The 20,748-nt window shown below is 40.0% G+C and overlaps 1 protein-coding gene across 3 annotated transcripts in view; it reads left to right on the plus strand.

The window, feature by feature from the left end:
• IQSEC2 (IQ motif and Sec7 domain ArfGEF 2) overlaps positions 1-20,748 on the plus strand; it is a 157,204-nt gene that overhangs the window by 56,219 nt on the left and 80,237 nt on the right. The window contains exons 1-2 of one of the 3 annotated variants that reach the window (XM_070938183.1): positions 13,150-13,349; positions 17,535-17,630. The exons of 1 other annotated variant lie outside the window; for it this stretch is intronic. In XM_070938183.1, the coding sequence (XP_070794284.1) occupies positions 13,336-13,349; positions 17,535-17,630 (110 nt within the window). In that variant the 5' untranslated portion in view covers positions 13,150-13,335. Of the gene's footprint in view, positions 1-13,149; positions 13,350-17,534; positions 17,631-20,748 lie in introns of those variants that run through there. One more of the 3 variants, XM_070938181.1, reaches the window with a different exon arrangement.

The raw sequence follows: 20,748 nt of genomic DNA on the forward strand, positions 1-20,748 counted from the left end.
GTTGTAAGTTGAGGACTATCTGTAACCATACACCATGCATACAATGCAACTGCATTGCTTTTATTTTGAAGGTGACAGTTTATTTTTGTTTTACTTTACATATGTACATGCGTATGTGCCTACACATCTTCTCAGTATTGGTTCGGCACTTCACAAGAGTCCACATTTTTCATGGGACCCCTTGGAAAAATTAATTGCCCACCCCTGTTATAGGGAGAGAAGGCAATATTGTATATGCTATTTGGTATTTATCAGCTAATCGATGTCCTCAAAAACATTATCTCCCTCCTCTAATCAGGACAATATATCAGGACAGCATATCACTATCCTGGCAGTGCTGAGTACATCTGTTTTTTAACCCCTCTCTGTCTGAATTATGTAATTTGGGGTAAAGATTTGTCTTTTTCTTCCATGCAGAGCATGAGTTGATTTGAAGTGCTGTAGAAATAAGTTGTAACAGTGGTAATTGCAGATGAGGCTTTTAAAAGATTAACTTTTTTAATTATATAACTTCCATTGAAAGTACAAAGGAAATACAGATAGAAAAATACTAAACTTATACATTCCATCAGCAGAAAACAATATATATATATAAACTAAGTAATATACATTTTAAAAATTGTGAATGTTTTAAGGTTGCTTAGGAATGTTTAGGGGGAAAAGAAACAATAAAGATTTATCAACCTACTTGACAATACAAAAATAATTATTATATCCTTAGATAAATCACTACACTCAGGTTTTAAATGAAAAATTGAGCCTTGATCATATAGAAGCGTATAATACATCCTTTCTTTTCTATGGACAGTCTCAACATCAACAGTTCAACTGCTGAGAAGTGATAAATGTCATTAAATCAAACCTCATTGTCTGGTACAGTATGTATTTTTTCTTCCAGGAACACACAATCCCCTTATATTCTACAGTCCAGGCACTATGAAGCCAGAGCTCTTCACAAATGAACACATTCCAGATTTGGGGGATATACCGTAATTTAACAGCATGTTAATATCTACCATATAAACCTTTGCTTCCTCCCAAGAATCTTAATCAGCACAGTGATTATATCTAATCAAAAAGCAATCACTAGTGGCACAACCAAACTATATGCATACATAATGCATACATACCTTCAAATCTCCAACAGAGGAAGGATGTTAGCCAACCTTTTAAAAACATCTAGTGCAGAAGTGGGTTTCAGCAGGTTCTGACCAGTTCTGGAGAACCGGTAGCGGAAATTTTGAGTAGTTCGGAGAACCGGTAGTAAAAATTCTGACTGGCCCTGCCCCCATCTATTCTCTGCCTCCTGAGTCCCAGCTGATCAGAAAGAAATGGGGATTTTGCAGTAACCTTCCCTTGGAGTGGGGAGGGAATGGAGATTTTACAGTATCCTTCCCCTGCCATACCCACCAAGCCACCCCCACCAAGCCATGCCATGCCTACCAAGCCACAGCCACAGAACCGGTAGTAAAAAATTTTGAAACCCACCACTGATCTAGTGGGATTGTTTGCTTTGTTATTGTTGTTGCTGTTATTGAATTAGCCTAATTTTTAGTCATAAGAAAAATACTTAACTTTTCTTAAAACCTAAGAATAAACATTTTGTAATATAGAATATTCCAAAGCTCTGTCTCAAATTTCTTCTGCCAAATTTGTTTTGTAAAAAAATATTATTTGCTGGTAATAATAGTTTAGCCGCTATAAAACCTGTTTCAATTCACTCAAAATTACTGGAGTTTCAGAAGCTGTTAAAGCATTTAGCCCAAGCAGGGAACATAACTGAAACTCTTAATTGTATACTGCCTTTCAGGTGTTTGGGAATAAGTTATATTTCTTTTAAAACCTTTGAAAGTATATTAATGATCAAGTAATTAAGAGTAACTATTCCATTTCCCCCCCAATATGTTTTTAAGTGTTAAAAATTAGTGGGTTCAGCACTCTTTACATCCTGGCAAATAATTGGTTCCAGTTATAGTAATAATACAATGATATTTTAAGCACATAAGAAGATTAGATGTATTTGGGCATTATTGGGTGAGAAATTAAAATTTGTCCTTAGTTCTCATGGGAAATTTGTAATAATTCTTGTTTTAAAATGGCAGGAAGGGTGCCAAGTAACAACGTTTTATCTTGGCCCACAACTATATTTCCAATATACTTGCATCTAGATAACACTTGCATCTAGTATAACACTACTGCAATGCTCTCTACATGGAGCTCCCCTTGAGGAGCACCCGGAGGCTCCAGCTGGTCCAGAATGCAGCCATGTGGGTTATTATGGGGGCGACATGGCGCTCCCATGTAACACTTCTCCTGTGCAAGCTGCACTGGCTCCCGGTGGTCTTCCGGGTGCGCTTCAAGGTATTGGTTCTCATCTTTAAAGTGCTCCATGGTTTAGGGCCCGGGTATTTACAAGACCACTTCTGCCACCGATAACCTCCCACCGGCCAATCCGCTCCCACAGAGAGGGTCTCCTCAGGGTGCCCTCGGTCAAGCAGTGTCGACTGACGACCCCCAGGGAGAGAGCCTCCTCTGTGGGGGCACCCGCCCTCTGGAACGAGCTACCCCCAGGAATACGACTGATCCCGGACCTCCATACTTTCCGTTGAGCTTTGAAAACCTTCCTATTTCAGCAAGCCAGGCTGGCTTAAAATTTTAATGGGTTATTTTATGGGCAAAGGGTTTTAAATTTTGGGAAGCTAATTTGATTTAATTCTGTTTTAATTTATTTTAATTTTTATATTGTATGTATTTTAATCTTGGCTGTTCACTGCCCTGAGTCCTTCAGGAGAAGGGCGGTATACAAATTCAATAAACCTAACCTAACCTAACCTAACTTACTGTAGCAGATATATCTGATATTATATTTTAAAACAGGAATACTGAAAACGCTGTTATAATATCCCAAAGGTGCTTTTTCAGGAGGCAACTGGACTTCCTAATTTTTTTTCTTTGAAGACATTTCGCTTCCCATCCAAGAAGCTTCTTCAGCTGTGACAGGATAGTGGAGAATGTCTAAAAGTATGCAAATGACTAGCTGTCTGTGAGGAATATAAATCCTTCCATTCCCCACTATCCTGTCAGAGCTGAAGAAGCTTCTTGGATGAGAAGCAAAATGTCTTCAAAAGAAAAAACAAGAAAGTCCAGTTGCCTCCTGAAAAAGCATCTTTGGAACAACCATGACCTGGATGACTGAGAATCTCTACAGACACTATTATAATGGGAAAGCAAAAGTTTTGAAAGATAAATATTTAGTGTTTGGTCTGTCCATAAATATTTAACTATTAACCAATAAATGAAATCATTGCAACATTAAGGGAAGACATGGTCTTCCCAGAGATCTGAAATCAGTGGTGGGATTCTGCAGGTTCTAGGGGGTTCAGCCGAACCCTTTGTTAAATTGCTGACTCGCCCCGCCCCTTGCCCCGCCCCTCCGCACTACTATTTATTCCCAATAAATGGGGCGAGCGAGCCAGCAATTTAACAAACGGTTCGGTGTTTTTTTGTAATTTATTGGCCCCGCAGCACACCGAACCGTTTGTTAAATTGCTAACTTGCCCGCCCCTCGCCCCGCCCTGCCTCCCACCCACGCGGCGCCAGCCTACCGTAGCCAGGGGTAGGCAATTGTGGCTTTTTTACAACCTGTGGACTTCAACGTCCAGAATTCCTGAGACAGCTTGGCTGCCTCAGGAATTCTGGTAGTTGAAGGCCACAGGTTGTAAAAGAGCCACAATTGCCCACCCATTCCCTAGCCTGAGTTCCGCTTTCTGGGATCCACGTGGGCTGCCACGTGGTTCCCCACCGGCTCCGGATGCAAGAGAGTAGGATGGAGAAAGCAGCCTCCACGCCTTCACTCACCCTCACTCTCTGCTCTGTTGGATCGCCGGCCGTTCGCTTACCCCGCCCACTCCCAATCTATTGCTGCCTCCGGAGTCCCAGCTGATGGCTAGAGGGAAAAAACCTTCAAATTCTTGCCGTGGGGCTTCAAAGGGCCGCCCTATAGCCAGTGGTGCAGCCGAACCATTTGTTAAATTGCTGGCTTGCCCCACCCCTCTGCACCACTATTTATTGCCAATAAATAGTGATGGGCGAGGGGCGGGCGAGCCAGCAATTTAACAAATGGTTCGGTGTTTTTTTGTAATTTTATTGGCCCACGGAGCTTCAGCATAGGCTAATTAGCCCCTTGATTCTATCGGCCTCCCAGCTCTCAGCTGATTTGTCTCAGCTGTTTTGCTCAGGGCTCTGCTGCTTCCTTGCAAAGAGTCCTAGAGCAGATTTTTTTTCCCTTAGCTCTGCTGAAACACGAAACTGAAACTGCTTTGCTGTTGCTGCAAGGTTGGAAAATTAGGCAGGCAGACTTCTTTTCTTTTTCCTCACCAAAAAAGGTAGGTGCAAACAATGGGAAATTTAGGGAAAAAGAGGAGAGTTCAGGATTTTAAAGCACAAAAGAAAAAAAGCTCTATTTAACTAGGGAATTGTAGTAATTGAGATACTATTAACTGTATATTTCTGAAAGCAGAAATGGTTAAGTTGTGGTTTGGAGGAATATATGGGGGAAATTATTTGGTTTATTATTATTGGTAAATATAATTAATTGATTTGTAAGAAATTGATTGCATGGAAATAATTGGAATATTCATGTTCATATTGATTAATATACAAAAAAGGTAGTTATATAACTAATTGATTTATATTAAAATGTTGAATTTATATTAAACAACTAATATTACATAATTAACCAATGTGAGGATGGATATAAAAATAGATGACAATGGGAAGGGGTATAATATAGAATAGAAGGGAAAAATTGAATTTGATTAAGATTGGAGATGAGGATGAAGGGTAATATTGGTTTTTTACAAAAAATAGATGAGGAATAAATATGGCAAAAAGGAAATATAGAAATTGTAAATTTAATTCAAATGACTAAACACTGTTTAAATTTGTGAACTGGCCAAATACTCTGTTCAAAGAAAATACATTGTATGTTTGTATGTGTGTTTCTAATTATTGTTATTTATTCATACTTGTTCTCTTTTATTCTTTAAAGTTTAACAATTCATTCTTTATCTTAATATCTTTATATTTGTTTGGGGTTGGCTTTCTTCCCTTTCATCTTTTTTATTGTACAGCAATCTTTCTCCTGAAACCTACCACCTCTCTCTTTTCTTTCCTTCTTACTTTCTTTTCCTCCCCCTCTTCTTCTCCTCCCTACTTCCTCTTCCTTTCTCCTTCTCCTCCTCTCTTCCTCCCTCTCTTACCTTCCCTCCTACTCTAATTTCCCTTCCCTTCCTTCATCCCTCTCTATTGCTGTATCCTTTTATGCATATGGACTACTCAGAGGGCTGAAAAAGTTATTTCTGACTGGTCCTCGCACTTTTGACCAGTCCTCGAACTTACGACTGTCCTCACATTTTACGTTTTTGCCCTATCTTGTCACCATGGTGAAGAGAAGCAGTTGTGAAATGAGTGACATGGTTGCTAAGAATGCTACAATGGGCATAAATGATGACCAGTCATAAGTGCAAAGACCAGTCAAAAGTGCGAGGACCTGTCAGAAATTACTTTTTTCAGCCCTCTGGGTAGTCCTTTTGTGCATATGGACTACTCAGAGGGCTGAAAAAGTTATTTTTGACTGGTCCTCGCACTTTTGACCAGTCCTCGAACTTACGACTGTCCTCACATTTTACGTTTTTGCCCTATCTTGTCACCATGGTGAAGAGAAGCAGTTGTGAAATGAGTGACATGGTTGTTAAGAAAGCTGCCCGGGCATAAATGTGAGGATGGTCATAAGTGTGAGGACCGGTCAAAAGTGCGAGGACCAGTCAGAAATGACTTTTTTCAGCCCTCTGAGTAGTCCCTATGCACATAGCCATGCCCACCCGGTCACATGACGAGCTAGCCACGCCTACACAGTCATGTGACCAGCTAGCCACGCCCACCCAGTCACATGATTGCCAAGCCACACCCCCAACTAAGCCACGCCCACAGAACCTGTTGTTAAAAAAATTGAATCCCACCAGTGTCTGAAATCATGTAAGAACTTCAACTTCAGTGTTTCTTAATAGAGGCTACTTTTCTTTCCTGTTTAAGCCATTCCATCTCTGTCTTCTTAAAGGAATGTCTAGGCTCATTTCCAAAATAGTAGAGGGCAAATCTAATGGCCTGTGGTGCTCAGTGAGCCCAACCATATGGCTCTCCTGGTTTTAACACATCATCACCTGTAACTCTGTTGTAAAAGTTCACTAGGGACTAGAGACCGTGCCAGTTAATTCTCTCCTGCAGCGATTCTCATGGAATTTTCTGTTTGCTATCCTGAAGAAAACTCCTATGCTTTTAATAGTTGCATTGCAAGAAAATATGATTTCAGTCATTAAAGTGCTACAATAAAATGAGATGAAGCAACTACTGAAGCTGTCTAAAATACCATTGCTAAAAGGAGCAACAGCATCAAACTAATAGCAGATGTAAGTAGCTCTACTTGTAACCCTGAGTATACTCTGAGGCAGGGACATTATTAAAAAAAAAATTACAAAATTAAATCCAGTATTTAACATTTCACACTTTTTAAAAAAATTACATAGATTTGCACCACCATATCTTGAAATGCAAATGTAAGATAGCATGTCTGTTTCCTTAGAACAAAGCTACTTTTTTCGTTCCTGCTTTAGAGTACCATTAAACACAAGGCTTCTCAATTTAACCTACTTCAAAGGATTGTTGTGAGGCTAAAATTAGGAAGGGGAGAGACAAATGTAATTATAGTGAGTCTTACAGTAATTACAGCAAACCTGTGTTAACATTCTTATGTTAATAATGCATCCCTGAAAGATTTGCGTGAGCAAATAAAAATGCAGCGTATCTGGGAAATGCAATGTAATAATCCTGGGGTCCTAATCTATGGTGTTATTGTGTATATGTAAGAGAGAAGGAAGAAAAAATGACAGTGGAAATTAAGGAATATGGGTTTCTGCAAACACAGACAAATATTGTGCTCTAAGGCAGAAATCGGGGATCATAATGTGTACATATATTAAGCTCCAAGGCTATTCTGGCTTAGTATATTAAATTAGACCCGTTGTGCCATGTTTTTGGCTTAGAACAGTGATGGCATGCCCAAAATTTAGAAAATGCTTAACAGAAATCTGTTGGTGTGTCACACACCACCTGCCAAACAAAAGGGAATCAATTCTTTACATATTCATTTATTTTTTAAAAAACAGTCCGATTGTGTGTGATTTCCAAGTTCTGCTGTATGCCACTTACCTTGAGGCGATATTCTCTTTCTGTTGACAATGCCTGCAGTCTACCTGAGGTAGGTCCAGCTCACCCAAAGCCTTCGTTCTTGAAGCAGCTTAGGAGAATGCTCTTCTGTAGCCTCCAGACTCCAAAAACTGTGTGAAAGCACAGTATTCTCACACAATTTTCAGAGGCTCCAGAGGCTGTGAGAGAGCATCCCTTTTGTGTGACTTCTGGAGTGTCTAGAAGCTGCATGAGAGTACATACCATTGTCGCATGGCCTCTACAGCCTATTTTGAAAATAATTGCTGGGTGTTGGTGAATGCTGATATGTCACCCAAAACATTGTGGTGTGTCACCTTTGACATGTGTGTCATGCGTTCACCATCACTGGCTTAGAATATTACGCAAATCTTGCGTTAGGCGCAAAAGATCAAGACCATACATTAAGTTGCAGTTCAAAGATTTATTCCTATACATAAGACTCTAATCAACTAAATTTAGTTCAATACTAAATTGGTGCCAGATAAGGGTCAATGGTATTCAAGACAGTTGGATTTGGATCTCCTTGGCAACATAATGATTCTAAGCTGATGACATGCTTAACTCCACTCCCTGCTCTGCCTACTCTTCTCCAATGCCTTGTTAGTTATGGTTTCTTTAAAAAAGATAAAAGGCCTGTAGTGTAAATATAGAATCAGAATCAGGCAACTGAAATGTATTGATTTAAATGAACTTGAGTTTGATCAGGTTTTGCTGAATATAAGATTTATTTCTGAGTAGAGATTTCTAAGATACTGCAGAAAGATTAGTTTTCATAGTTATTAGATTTTTATCCCACCCTTTTTAGTATCTATAATTCAAGACAATGAACATACCTAATAATTTTGCCTCCTATCTTCTCTGCAACAACAACCCTGTGAGGTAGGTTGGGCTGAGAGAGAGAGACTTTAAGACACTACTGTATCTGTGGCTTAGCATTATGTGTAAACTCAGCCATTGTAGCTTATTTAATAAGCCATTATTAAGTCAACCTTGATTTAATGCAAAATCTATCTATATCTCCACTAGTTCTAAACAAACTAAACAAACACAGGGTAAACTTATCTATCTCATCTTGTCACAGATACTTGCTGTAATTTAGCTGTTTTAATGCTGAAATGCCAAAATGTGCCAAAATGCATCCTAAACAAAATATAAATGTGATTCAAACCTTCTAGATTGGAGAAAAGATGATTTGGAGGACGGGAGAAATTTAGGAAGCAAATATGTTCTCCTGTATGCACAATATATTCTACTGTAAGTCAACACTATCCCTAGTTTAATTTTTGTCTTGGCAATTTACTTATCACGCAACATTAATTAGGTAACTTCCTACTTTTTCAACTCTTCCCTCTGCAGTTATTTAACAAATATGGTCTGCTTGTAAAGAATATCTTGTAACTGTAACTAAGACAAACTGTAACTATGACAAATCATAGGAAGTATATCCTGAAGAAGCTTCCAGGAGAACGATATTACGTAGTTCGTTGTAGCCATTTGGTTATATCAAAACATTTTAAGAGCTAACAGACATATGGGTAGCATGATTTACTATATACAAATGTGAACTTGTTTTAGATGCATATTTATTGTAATTACTTTGTAGATAATCCATTTTGCATGTGGAGAAGAGGGAAAAATGAATGCACACATTGTTATTATTATTCAGTTTGAATTCTGCCTAACTTCAGCCAACTTTGGGCAGCTAATTATATTCCTACAAAGCTGCAGAAATGCATCAAAGCTACACTAGCACTTTCTGCCTGAATATTAGATCTGATTTTATTTTCCTCCTTCCTTGTAAAGTGTTTTTTTGTCAGGGCAACCTGGTCTATCCAATTATGGGATGGAGCATACTGCTTCAATTTTCGCCTTTCAGCCCCAATCCAGGAGCCTTCACAGGTAGTCACTTTCGTGTCAAACTATTTTTGTACTGAATCTATGTTTTACTGACAAAGAAATGTCTTCGGACAGCGCTGGCTCTTTGGCTTTAAAACGGAGATGAGCACTGCCCCCTAGAGTTGGGAACGACTAGCACATATGTGCGAGGGGAACCTTTACCTTTTTAGTATAGATCTATAGCTCTCATCAGCTAGCCATACTCCTTGTAGTTATTTTACAAAATTAGATTTATTTCTCATGCCTTTTTCTAAGCAGTAATGTTGCTCTGTCACCAGAGGGCAGCAGTACCTGGGAAATATGAAAAGTAAATTTCTATAAATGCCAACTTGTGACTCTTCGTTGGTCACAAGTGAGAAGCATGGATTTATACAGGAGGCAGCGCCAACTGAGTGCTTCTTCTTGGCTGTGTTTATACTGTAATTAAGTTGTAATGTGTTAACTGCAGTTATTCAAATTCTGCGGTAGAATTCTTGTCCTTAACTTTCATTTCTGATATCATCCAAATATGAGGATAAGAAGAAGGTTAATGTAAGATCATTTATTTTTTTTCATTCATTTGTTCAATTTATAAACCTGCCCGTCTCAAATTCATGACTGTGGGCAGTTAACAACTTAAAAAGAAACCCCTTAAAACATAAAACTATAAAAACAACACACACATATAAAAGTTGAAATACAAATATACAAGAAATCAGCATAACTATTACACAAGCTTTGCTACCCATCTCCGAGCTAAATGGATATGAAAGACACATTTACTGAACTCCTGGAAGAAAACAGTGCAGGAAAAAAGACCCAGAAATCTGTAATAAATGACTTAGAGGATTCAATAGAGTAAATCTGAATATCGAGGATTATTCATATTAAAAATTGCATCTGATGTAAAACAAAAAATGTTCATATTTTATTATACTGTTATTACAACAAATTGATTTTTAAACTTTTTCTAAGCCTTTTCTAGGCAGATCAATCTTTATCTTCTAGACAATTATACAAGATGCTGAAACTGTTGAAGATGGATTCTTGTAACCAATGTGTCCCCTCCATCCTATCCAGAGGGACTCTGGCCACAATTTAAAATCTACCATGAATTTTTTAAAAAATTACAACTTTGATAAACCAAAGAATGTCAGCAGATCCTCCTGCACATAGGAGGCTCCAAATGCTGACCAACATGACTACTTCCAAACAAACCAGGCTTGATCTCAGTTTGTTGGAATATCTGGAACCAAGCTGGTCTGGATACTTCATATGAATAGCTTTTGTGGCTGTTTTGTAGCAAGGAGGTTGCATTTGTCTTTGACTTCCCTTAGGGAAAAAGCTTTATTTTGTACTGTAGCTAGGAAACCAGGATTATCAGCTGTAATAAAGGGAGGTTAGCTTAGTTCTTTTTTATTATTGCTTGAGACAGGAAGAATTGTGGAAAAAACAGTAAGAACTTCAGTTTTACTATGTCTGAATGGAAGATGTGCCCATTCGGTGTCACAGAACAGCAATGGAGATGAATACCTTCAAGTGTGAGTAATGTCACTGTCCTAAAAAGAACTGAACCCCAAACATCTTGTGTTCAAAAGATGGACCGTGCCTTTCAAGTTTGCTGTTAATATTTGGCTGAAGGTTCTCATTGTTTACATTAAGGGTAGAAAAGAAATTCAGGGAAATGGGCATTCAAAGCATTTCAGTGTTGGGGTATTCTGTACAATGAAAGCTGCCCTCTGGAAAACACTCCTCAAAAGAAAGACTTTTTTCAAGGGACACAAACCTAGAACTGACTCAAACAAATTTAATTTGCAGATTTGTTTTATGACGCCTATGCCATAAAAGATCTTGATGGCACTGCCTTCTTAAAATTCTAGCATCATGTTCTTGTTTTATCTGTTGTTTGGGATAGATTTTACAATAGTTTTCCTCCACCTGATGTTTCCAGATAGTATTGGACTACCAGAAGTACCCTGAAATTTCAGACATGCTGGGGCATGGTAGAAATTGTAGTCCTGATCCATTTACTGGACTTCCAACTGGAAAAGGATAGAGATCAAAGGCTCCCATCCATCCATCCATCCATCCATCCAAATCTTAATGGGCAAGTTGCATTGAATGATAACAATCAGTGTTCAACAAATTCAGAGCGTCCCCCCCCAGTTTTCCCTCTTTATTTCACAAATATGTGAAATATATCTGTGAGCATTATTATAACCTCTGGGAAAATGCAACCAGCAGTAATAACTAGATTCTGATCTATGATAGTTGATCAGTTCATATTGGAATTCAAAAATATGAAATTCCAAGAGCATCTTCGTTTCCTTTTTCCCTCCGTCCTCAAATAGCCTCTAGTGAAGAAAAACTCTCAGTGTGTTCATTTTATGCTTGGATTCATGGTGTGTATGATCTGTTACAGACTGTCAAAGGAATTTGAAAAATGATTCTCAAAGTATTTCCTTTTTCTTGCAAACCAAAAAGCACCTTTGCAAGTAGATACTGTATGAGAAAATTGCAGTATTTGCAAGTATGTGTTATTATCCATTAAACTAAAATTTGAGCTAGTACACACAGGAAACTACCTTATAACCAGCCTGTTTTCTCTGGAGCTCAATAACAAACAGCCCTTCCCAACCTACTGATCTTCAAACAATCCTGTTATTTGTAGCTCTCCACAGATGGCATTGGATTGGGGATAGCTGTGCTGCATTGACTAGCAGGCAGAATCTGTCCTACAGTTGGTATATCTGGGCTGCCAAAATCTGGAAAAGCAATCAGTGGCAGCAGAGAGTTAGAAATTTCTTTGCTAAGTTGAATGGTAGTTGTTGGGTTTTGTTTTGGTTTTTTTTTTTATGTAAAGACCCACTAAATTATAGAATAGAGTGACCAGAAAAACTTGAATTTTTAGGAATTCTTGAACAATTGTTAAGTCTCCTTAAGGAGAGGGAGAAGAATTACCAACTTTTTAACCTCTCTTGGATCTGGTACCTTTAAGAACTGCTAGGTTTGACTTTGACACTCATTTTATTCACTGCCACTCAATTTCAGAACCTGAAGATTGTGAGTTCTAGTCACGCCTTAGCCAGTCTTTGAGCCAGTCACACTCTTTTAGCCCAGTTTACCTCACAGGGTTGTTGTTGTGAGGATTACAGGAGGAGGAAAAAGTATTAGGTATGTTGGTTGCCTTGAGTTATTTATTGAAATAATAAAAAGGTGGGAAATAAATAAACAAATAGGAAATTACCTGCTAATTTCTGCTGACCACTTTCTTAAAAATCTATTGATGATTCCAGGTTTTGGAGTGGGGAATATCTAGATTCAATTGCATTTGTAGATCTTACACTGTCTCAGAAATGGCAGAATTTTCATTTGGGGATAAATTAATTATTGAAGTAGAAATAGTAATGGTAAGCATATCTATATACACGTGGTCATTTAAATGTCTTTCTTTTCATATGCTAAATATCTGTAAGAAGAATATCTGTAGGCTGGGGAAAGTACTAAAATATTGGATTATTTAATTTATGAAGGATGCATTATATTTCATTAAACTTCACTCTAATTTGTGGGGGAGAATGATGGAACTAGTTTCCGTGCCCATATTTCTCTTTCTGTTGGTTTTATTTTCTTTCTTTTCCTCCTTTTTATTTAATTGATACTTATTTTCCACTGGCTTTTGCATGTTATCAATTTTTCTGTGCCTTCTATTCACATTGCTGTGCACACATATTTTGAAAAACCACTTTCTCAAATCATTTAATGTTATTTAAAAGTTATTTAAAGAGAAGTAGCAAGACGTTAGTCTCCCTTCTCAAGCAAGGAAAAATCCTTCCTCTCATCAGGTTCATAGCTTGTCTCAAAATGCTTAGGAACAAAAAAGCCAGCATTTAACATGTTAATTCAGAGGTACTCCCTGCCTGGTCCTTTTGTCCCAGCCCTCTACTTCTGTCTAGAGTGATCAGCTGATGGGGTGGGAGAGAAGAGAAGAGGGTTACACCCTGAGTGTTTCTGTGCCTTGCATCCTCCAAAGAGGGATGACCTGAGCCATTTTTCTAGGCTCCTTGGATCCCCCTTACTCTGAAGAAGTGGGTGGGTCAAGGGTGAAAAGGAAGACATTTACAGGAAGAAGATACGTACAAAGAAGTGCAGAAGGAGACCAGAAGGAGAAAAGTTATGGAGTCTGACCTGTGAGTGAATCTTTACTGCTTCCCCTGGTAGGGATGGTCATAGTGGGATATAAGCAACTTGAAGGCAGCTGCCGATTGATCAGAGGCAATGTTATAGAATACAGCGTTGCCAATCAGGAAGAGCCACTATCAAAAGGTGGGGAGGAGCCACTGGCAAAGCAGTGGCCAATTGCTGATGGGTGTTTGCTAGCGCCTGCTGAAAGCTGGGTTCCTGTCCTATGATAGAGAGGGACTTTGGTCAGATCCAGCTGGGGAGGTGTATTTTCCCTTAAATGAGTGGATTTACTCAGCCAACATGGAGTAGTTAATGCTGAACTAGTCAGAAACTTGCTCTCTTGTTTTATAATCTTTTGAGGAATGCGTAAAGGAATTGCAGAGATTCAAAGGCAGAGGTGCAAGTTGTTAGCTGTCATCTAGGCATGGTGGGAGGAAAGGTGAAACATTGCTGCAGGAAGTCGCCAATCAGTGTCTTCTTCGTTGTGCCTGCAAGGAATATTTCCTTTGTGGGGAAAAGCTGGGAGGGGAGGAAATTGAGGAATGGAGATTGGAAGAAATGTCAGATTTTCTGAATAACCCAAGCTTGTTAGAGCAAAATATGTCAAATGGAAAGGACTGGCACTCTACACGGAATATTCCTAAATATTGGGAACGAAGGCTTTTTCAATGATTCTATTATTATTCTTGGGTTTCAGGTCACATCTTTCAAGAGACACTATGGCTCTAATGGTGTGATTGAAATATATTTTGCTCTTACTTTTTATCTTTTTAAGAGCCATATTTTCATGCTGAGCTGTCCCAGTATTCATTTCCCCATTCTTGCCCTCTCATGCTGCACTTTATGAATTGCATCAGCATATCATTTTTCTTAGTAAATTCAGTGATGTGTGCACACTGTTGTAATAAGGAAGCCAAACATGTTTACAGCTCTGTACTCTGCAGAGCCTGCAGTAGAAAGGAAGAGAGGTCTGAGGTCAGAAAGAAAAAGAAATGGGGAGGGAGCCATTTCAGAATATTTTGAGTAACAATGGAGTAACAAAAAGTGGGTTGAATTGGGGGAAAAGAAAGAAAAAGAGAGAATCAGCTGGAAGCTAGGGTGCTCCTATATTTTGGTCACATGCAAAGGGCTATGATATAAAAATCCATGTTTTGGAGACCTTGCTTCAACTAGTAGCATCTGCTCAGCTGCCTTTGGGAATAAGAATTAGGTACTGCGATAATGATCAAGCACTGATCATAGCAGCACAAGAACAGGTGCTAAGTGCCAGATCCATAGAAACACATCTCTACCACAGTATACAGGGCCCAAAGTGCAGACTACGCAGAGAGGCCTCTGAGACAGTTCAGCACATAAGGACAGGGTGTAAGATGCAGGCAGGAACGGCATCCTCTGAACGACACAACCAAGTAGCTGGCTTTGAATACAGGGACATCTGCACAGTGTATGGGCTAGATCTTTCCAAACCAGATAGGAGATTCCATAGACGGTCATAGAGAATAAATAGGCTAAGACCCCGTGGGACTTCCAGATGCAGACGGACTTGCAGATCAACCAGACATCATGGTAATAGATAAGTGGTAATAGATGCAGCAGTGCCAAGTGTCAATAACATCAGGCAGAAGGAGTATGAAAAGTTGGAGAAGTACCAGGGCCTGAAGGAAGAACTAGAGAGGAAGTAAAGGCCAAAATAATCCCAGTCATAGGACTGGAACTCTTCAGCTGGGAGAATGACCTCCAATAGATCCCAGGAACAATGTCAGTGCTTTCTCTCCAGAAGAGTGCAGTGCTAGGAACAGCTAAGAATGCACAGAACCCTTAAACTCCCAGGCTTTTAGTAGAGGATCTGGGACTGAGGAAGACAAATGCCACCCACAGGGGTGAGAAGGGATTTTTACACACACACACACACACACACACACACACACACACACCTGGTTAATAAGAAATAATGGGACTTGCAGCCTGATGGCAGTTGGGGCAGCATAGATATCCCAGCCTTGAACCCATCTGGAAAAGCAGTACTTTTCACCTGTATGTCCTTTAATTTAAAGCGAGGGATCTGGTGCACACATCCCACCTGCTAGTTTTGCCTCCTGTTATGGAATGTACGCAAAACTGTTAAGGTTTACTTGGTGGTGGCATTCTGCACGTGGCCATAGCATTCCCCCCCCCTCTTTTTGCATTGACCCAATACTCATGATAGGGGAAGGTGGGGGCCTATATGCTCAATAGTGCTGAGGGTGGGGTCGAGTGTTCCAAAGGAGATTTCCCCACAGCAATGAAAACAAGTCAGTCCTTATATGGAAGGAAATAAAGCTGCACTGGGCATGGAATCTCTCCTGTCACTGCTTTTGCCATTTGCAGCCCTTTTCATTCTGTGTTCCGTAATTGAATGACAGCCATAGCAAATGAGTGCCATTCCCATCTGGAATTTACCTCCTCCCCGTCTCACCCACTTTAAGATTGATTTGTTTGCTTGTTTATTTGGCAAGCAGGGACTGCAAGCAGAGTGAGATTGAAAAACCAGTACTTGATCTTAATAAATAGGTGGATACACACACCCTCTTAAGTTTTATGGTTAAAAATAGGTTCTGGACCTAAGCCCTGATGAAATCCCTGTGCTAAGTACAGCAGAAGAAGCTTTCTGTGTCTTTGGCGGCTGGAATGCAAAGCCTTTGATGGGGCTTACCTTAATCTCTTTTTTGCCCCTCTGCTCCCCCTCCCCAAACTGGCTTATTTGTGAGTGGGTCGAGGATTTGCAAATGTATTGTCCTCAAGTCATCGTTTTCTCCTTTAACCATGCTGGATATCTCATTGTACGTGGCTGAGAAAGTCCTAGGATTTTTGTGGTGTGGTCTTCCTCACTCTCTCTCTTTCTGGGGGCTGGGTGGGGCTAGGCTGCAATCCTCCCCAGTGTATTTTTCTTGACTTGCAGGGGTGTGGTATTGTTTGGGATTAGTCCAAAAGTTGCTAGTTTCTCTCTTCTTTGGCTTTCTTTTCAGCAGGCCCTTTCTTTTAACCTTGTATAGCCATGAGAGTAAACCCTGAGTCTTTAGCTACAGGTATATGCTTTCCTTTTCCCCTTCCATTGGATGCCTCAGTCCTTGTTCCCATTTTGAACCTTCAAAATAAGAAGCACCCTGTTCCTTTCTGGGAAGAAGGGAGGGTATTATGGGTGAAATAGTCATTGGCTGAGTTGGAAAGGCAGAATCAAAGGGAGGGACCAGAAGATTCCCCCTGTGGCAGTCTATGCTGGTTTTTTTCCTAACTACTTGGTCAATTGGTCAATTTGTGTAGGAGGCTGACAGAGGACCAAGGGTCCCTCCCAGGGGTGAAATCCAGAAGGTTCTGGAGAACCGGTAGCGGAAATTTGCAGTTCGGAGAACCGGTAAATACCACCTCTGGCTGGCCCCAGAGTGGGGTGGGAATGGAGATTTTGCAATATCCTTCCCTTGGAAAGGGGTGGGAATGGAGATTTTGCAGTATCCTTCCCCTGCCACGCCCACCAAGCCACACCCATAGAACCGATAGTAAAAAAAAATTGGATTTCACGACTGGTGTTCCCCCCCCACCCAATATTCTGGTGTGTGTTTTTTAAACAACAACTTCTTACTTGATTTCTTGACTCTTCCTGTGGAATGAGTAACTCAGTTCTTGAAAGTGGTCCATGTTTTAGGTTGTCTCCCAGTCTGTGGCTCACTCTTCTGCCTCTTCATGTCCTTGGCCCCTAATGCTTTCTTGCTCACTCGGATTAGGCCGCCCTAATGATTCTGTGCTGGTCTGGGCTGCCCTAGTAACTCCTTTATGTTCCTAGCTCCTGTGGCTTTTTTGGCCTCACATCCTCGTCCCTGGGAACTGCCGCTGTCTGTTTTCTCTCTTTTTCTCTTCCTTTCTTCCTCTCTTCCTTCCTTCCCTGGCCCAGTGTGTGGCTGAGTCTCTTTGTTTGGCTTGGGGGCATTGCTATGTTTTTTTCTGTTTGTTCAGTGCTGTCCTTCTTTTTCTTGACTTTGTGTTTTTTCTTCTCTTTTCCTTCCCCCTCTTTCTTCCTCTCCATTTTGGCACGCACCTTTCATCTATCTTCATATATATCAACTCCTCCCTTTATTTCCCCTCCTTCCATCCAACCCTCTTATCTTTCTCTCTTTTCCTGTCTCTCTCTGTTGCTCCGTCTCTGCTGCCTTCTGTAGGTCGTCCACGTGTCCCACTCTGCACCAGTACTGCTGCTCTGCTCAGTCGCTTCTCCACTCGCAACTAGCTTCCCCTGCCAGGCACACAGGCTGCAGGTAAGCCACTGAGAATCCCCAACCACCCACCCACGTCCTCACTTAAAGCCATTGTCATATCTTGACATGCCACCTGATCCACAAATCCAGCATCCCTTAGAAGGTTTTTGAGGCAGTGCTGGGGTGGAGTGGAAAATGCCTTTTTTTAGAGATGTGTTGATCTACCATTTCCATCATTCACAGCCTGCAGCCCAAGGAGGGAAGGAGACTTACAGCGCTAATAAGCTTGGTCTTTCTGGGATCTTCCTCACTCCTGGCAAGCAATTCTGATCCCCAAGTCAGGATTCCAGAATTCCATGGCCACCAGGATTCTGGAGTTCCATGACAGCTTTGGATAGGGACTTCAGCCAATCCACATTTAGGGGGTCCTGGATGGGATATTTTCAGAAAGTTGCCTTCTTTCCTATTTTTTCACTATTGCTGTCTATTTTTTATTTTTTTTTTGCTCCTGTTTTCTTGGCCCAATTCATGAACCTTCCAAAGGGGAAGGGCAAAATAAGGAGAAGCTGCTGCTTATTCTCTCAAGGCAAGCAGTAACAATTGCTGGAGCTATAGAGGCAGGGCTCTGCTATGGGCATTCCCTTGGCAGATGCCAATTCCTGATGGCAGCTTGATGAACAGAGGAGGCTTTTTGCCATCATAAGGGAATTCTGGATTTCATTTTCTCCATGATCACAACATTTTTATACCTAACCCCTGTCACAGCTCACTCTTCCTGCTGCCCCATATGTTGATTTCAATTACATTACATACACCAACAGCTACTTCATTCTCCCCACTCTCTCCCCTTCTGCCTAGGTTAGGCAAGAAAAATAATTTTAGTGTAAGTTTCTGAGACCCTGCGTTTTTCTGTTCAGGTGGTTCAGGCAGAAATTGTGGATATGGACATAGGAGGCTTGTGATACTTGTAAGAATATACATCGTGGCTCAGATAGGAATTGTGGCAGCATGATTAAGGGACAATTACATGACAAGAATATCTGTGTATCAATAAGTGCATTTTGACACTGAATTTCAGCATGGAGGCCTTGCTAATTTTGATTATTTTTTGTCTTTTTCTTGGCATGCAAGTGTGCTTATATGTGTGCATTTATGTGTATATTTAAAACTTACTCCTACTTTTCTATGCAGTAATAGTCTTTAGAGATATGGACCATTACTTCTTAAGTTTGTTTGTACAACTGGTATAGCTTTTCTTACGACACTAGTGCGTTTACTATGAAATGAGCTTTGGATCAGATCCCATTTCATCAAATTCTTGGAATATTTTCTAACTTTTTAGAATATTTATTAAATATTTAGAATATTATTCCTAGAATGTTCTTGGAATGTTCTACTTACTAAATGGTTTAATAAGCTAGACTCCAACCTGCAAAGGCTCATGCCATAATAAATAAATAAAGAAAAGTAAGTGAGTCTTTCAAGGGTTGTATATTTCTGAATCACATCTTCATGACTATTTATTTTTTTCTGATTGCTGATATTTTTTTTATTTCCAACATGCTTTCTGTTAGTTATATGGCTACTAAAAATAAGGAGCTTAACCAGAAATAACACATGTACTAGAAAATGAATATCTCAAATGGCCCAGGAATGTAGCATGCATGAATGATTGTGATAGAACACATTCTCATGATGTGTGGCCCATCAGAGTTCAGAGTTCATGCAGGTTCTAATTATAAAGAAGAACTCACCAGGTGCATGAAAGAGATTCCTTTTAGCCTTATTCCTTTTTTTGTCTGAGAAGACAAAAATAAGGTTGCTGAACACATGGAAGATTGCAAGATGTACCTGGAAGGCTATGTTTAGGTTAGTAGGCCTTGTCTTACACTATGTCGCAGACCGCCCTACTGACTGCTTCTCTATTTACACATGGATCGATTGAGTGAGGCTTCCATACAAGTTGTCCTTGTTTAGCAACCCCAGCTGGGACTGACAACTTGGTTGTTAAACGAAGCAGTCACCAAGTCAAACTGCTCCTGTGCTTGCTTGCTTGCATGCTTGCTTATTTACTTATGATCTTATTTCATTTTTCCTTTAAAAACTTGCAAAGGACATAAATGGAAGGATTAGTTGTAAAGTTAGTTTTTCATCAGCATTGTTACTGCTAATAGTCACTGAAAGAGGATTACCTGTACTACTCAATTCCCATAGGCTCTGAGTAGCCTACAAACCACCAAAACCTAAGTTGAAATATATTTATGCAGTTGAACCATTGTGAATAATGTTGTCCTATAGTGAAACATAACCAGGGAAGAAATAGCACATGGCACAGATGATTAGCAACAGGTTGCATAATTCCAGTGGAAGCCTTTCTAACTACTCTTACAAAATTGCTTTTTTTTTTCTGTAAATGCCCTGCTCATAGCTCATGTGCCATATATAGGACAGTGTGGCTTGGAAAAGTAAATCTTTTTGCTACTTCCTCTCCCACTCCAAAAAAGCCTATTTGTATGAGTGTATCTGTACCCTTATGTGAAAAGAGAGAGAAAAGTACTGGAATTTCTTTGAGCAAAAGGCAATTGTACTGTTCTTTCTGTTTCCATAAACAATGCTTGACCATTTAAAAAAAAGCACTTAGCTTAACTGCATTTTCAAATGTGGAGCTTATTTTCTATATAGGAGTACATTCCTTCCTTTCTTTTGGGTCACGGGCAGTTCTAGAGAGGAGCAGATTGCCCTTTCACAAGTGCAGTTACCCGGAGGGGAACAAGCGGCCAGCCTACCCAATCCAGGTGGCAGCAAAGCAATACAGAAGCATCCACTTATGCTGTCATTTAGTGACTATCTGAATTTTATCAATTCAAGAAAGGCCTATCAAAACAAAAAAAGTGCAAAGAAATGAAGAAATGAGCAAGTTGAGTTCTTCAGAGAGTAGCGGTGAAAAGGCCCCTTTTTATCTAAAGCCCTGGAGGAGAGTCACTGAAAATCATTGGAGGTGATGCTTATAGAGAGGCCATTAAATGCATCAGAAAGGAAACAAATTATTGGGCATCTGTAGGAAAGCTATCAGGACAAGTGCTTTGGGCTTCCCTCTGAAGATGATAAATGAGGATGACAGTAGTGTCATGTGTCAAAAAGACAGCCCAAATGATTCTCTAATCCTAATTAAACAAGG

This window comes from Pituophis catenifer, unplaced genomic scaffold (genome assembly GCF_029215685.1).
Source record: "Pituophis catenifer annectens isolate HBS135680 unplaced genomic scaffold, rPitCat1.0.hap2 SCAF_2, whole genome shotgun sequence".
Lineage (NCBI taxonomy): Eukaryota > Metazoa > Chordata > Lepidosauria > Squamata > Colubridae > Pituophis > Pituophis catenifer.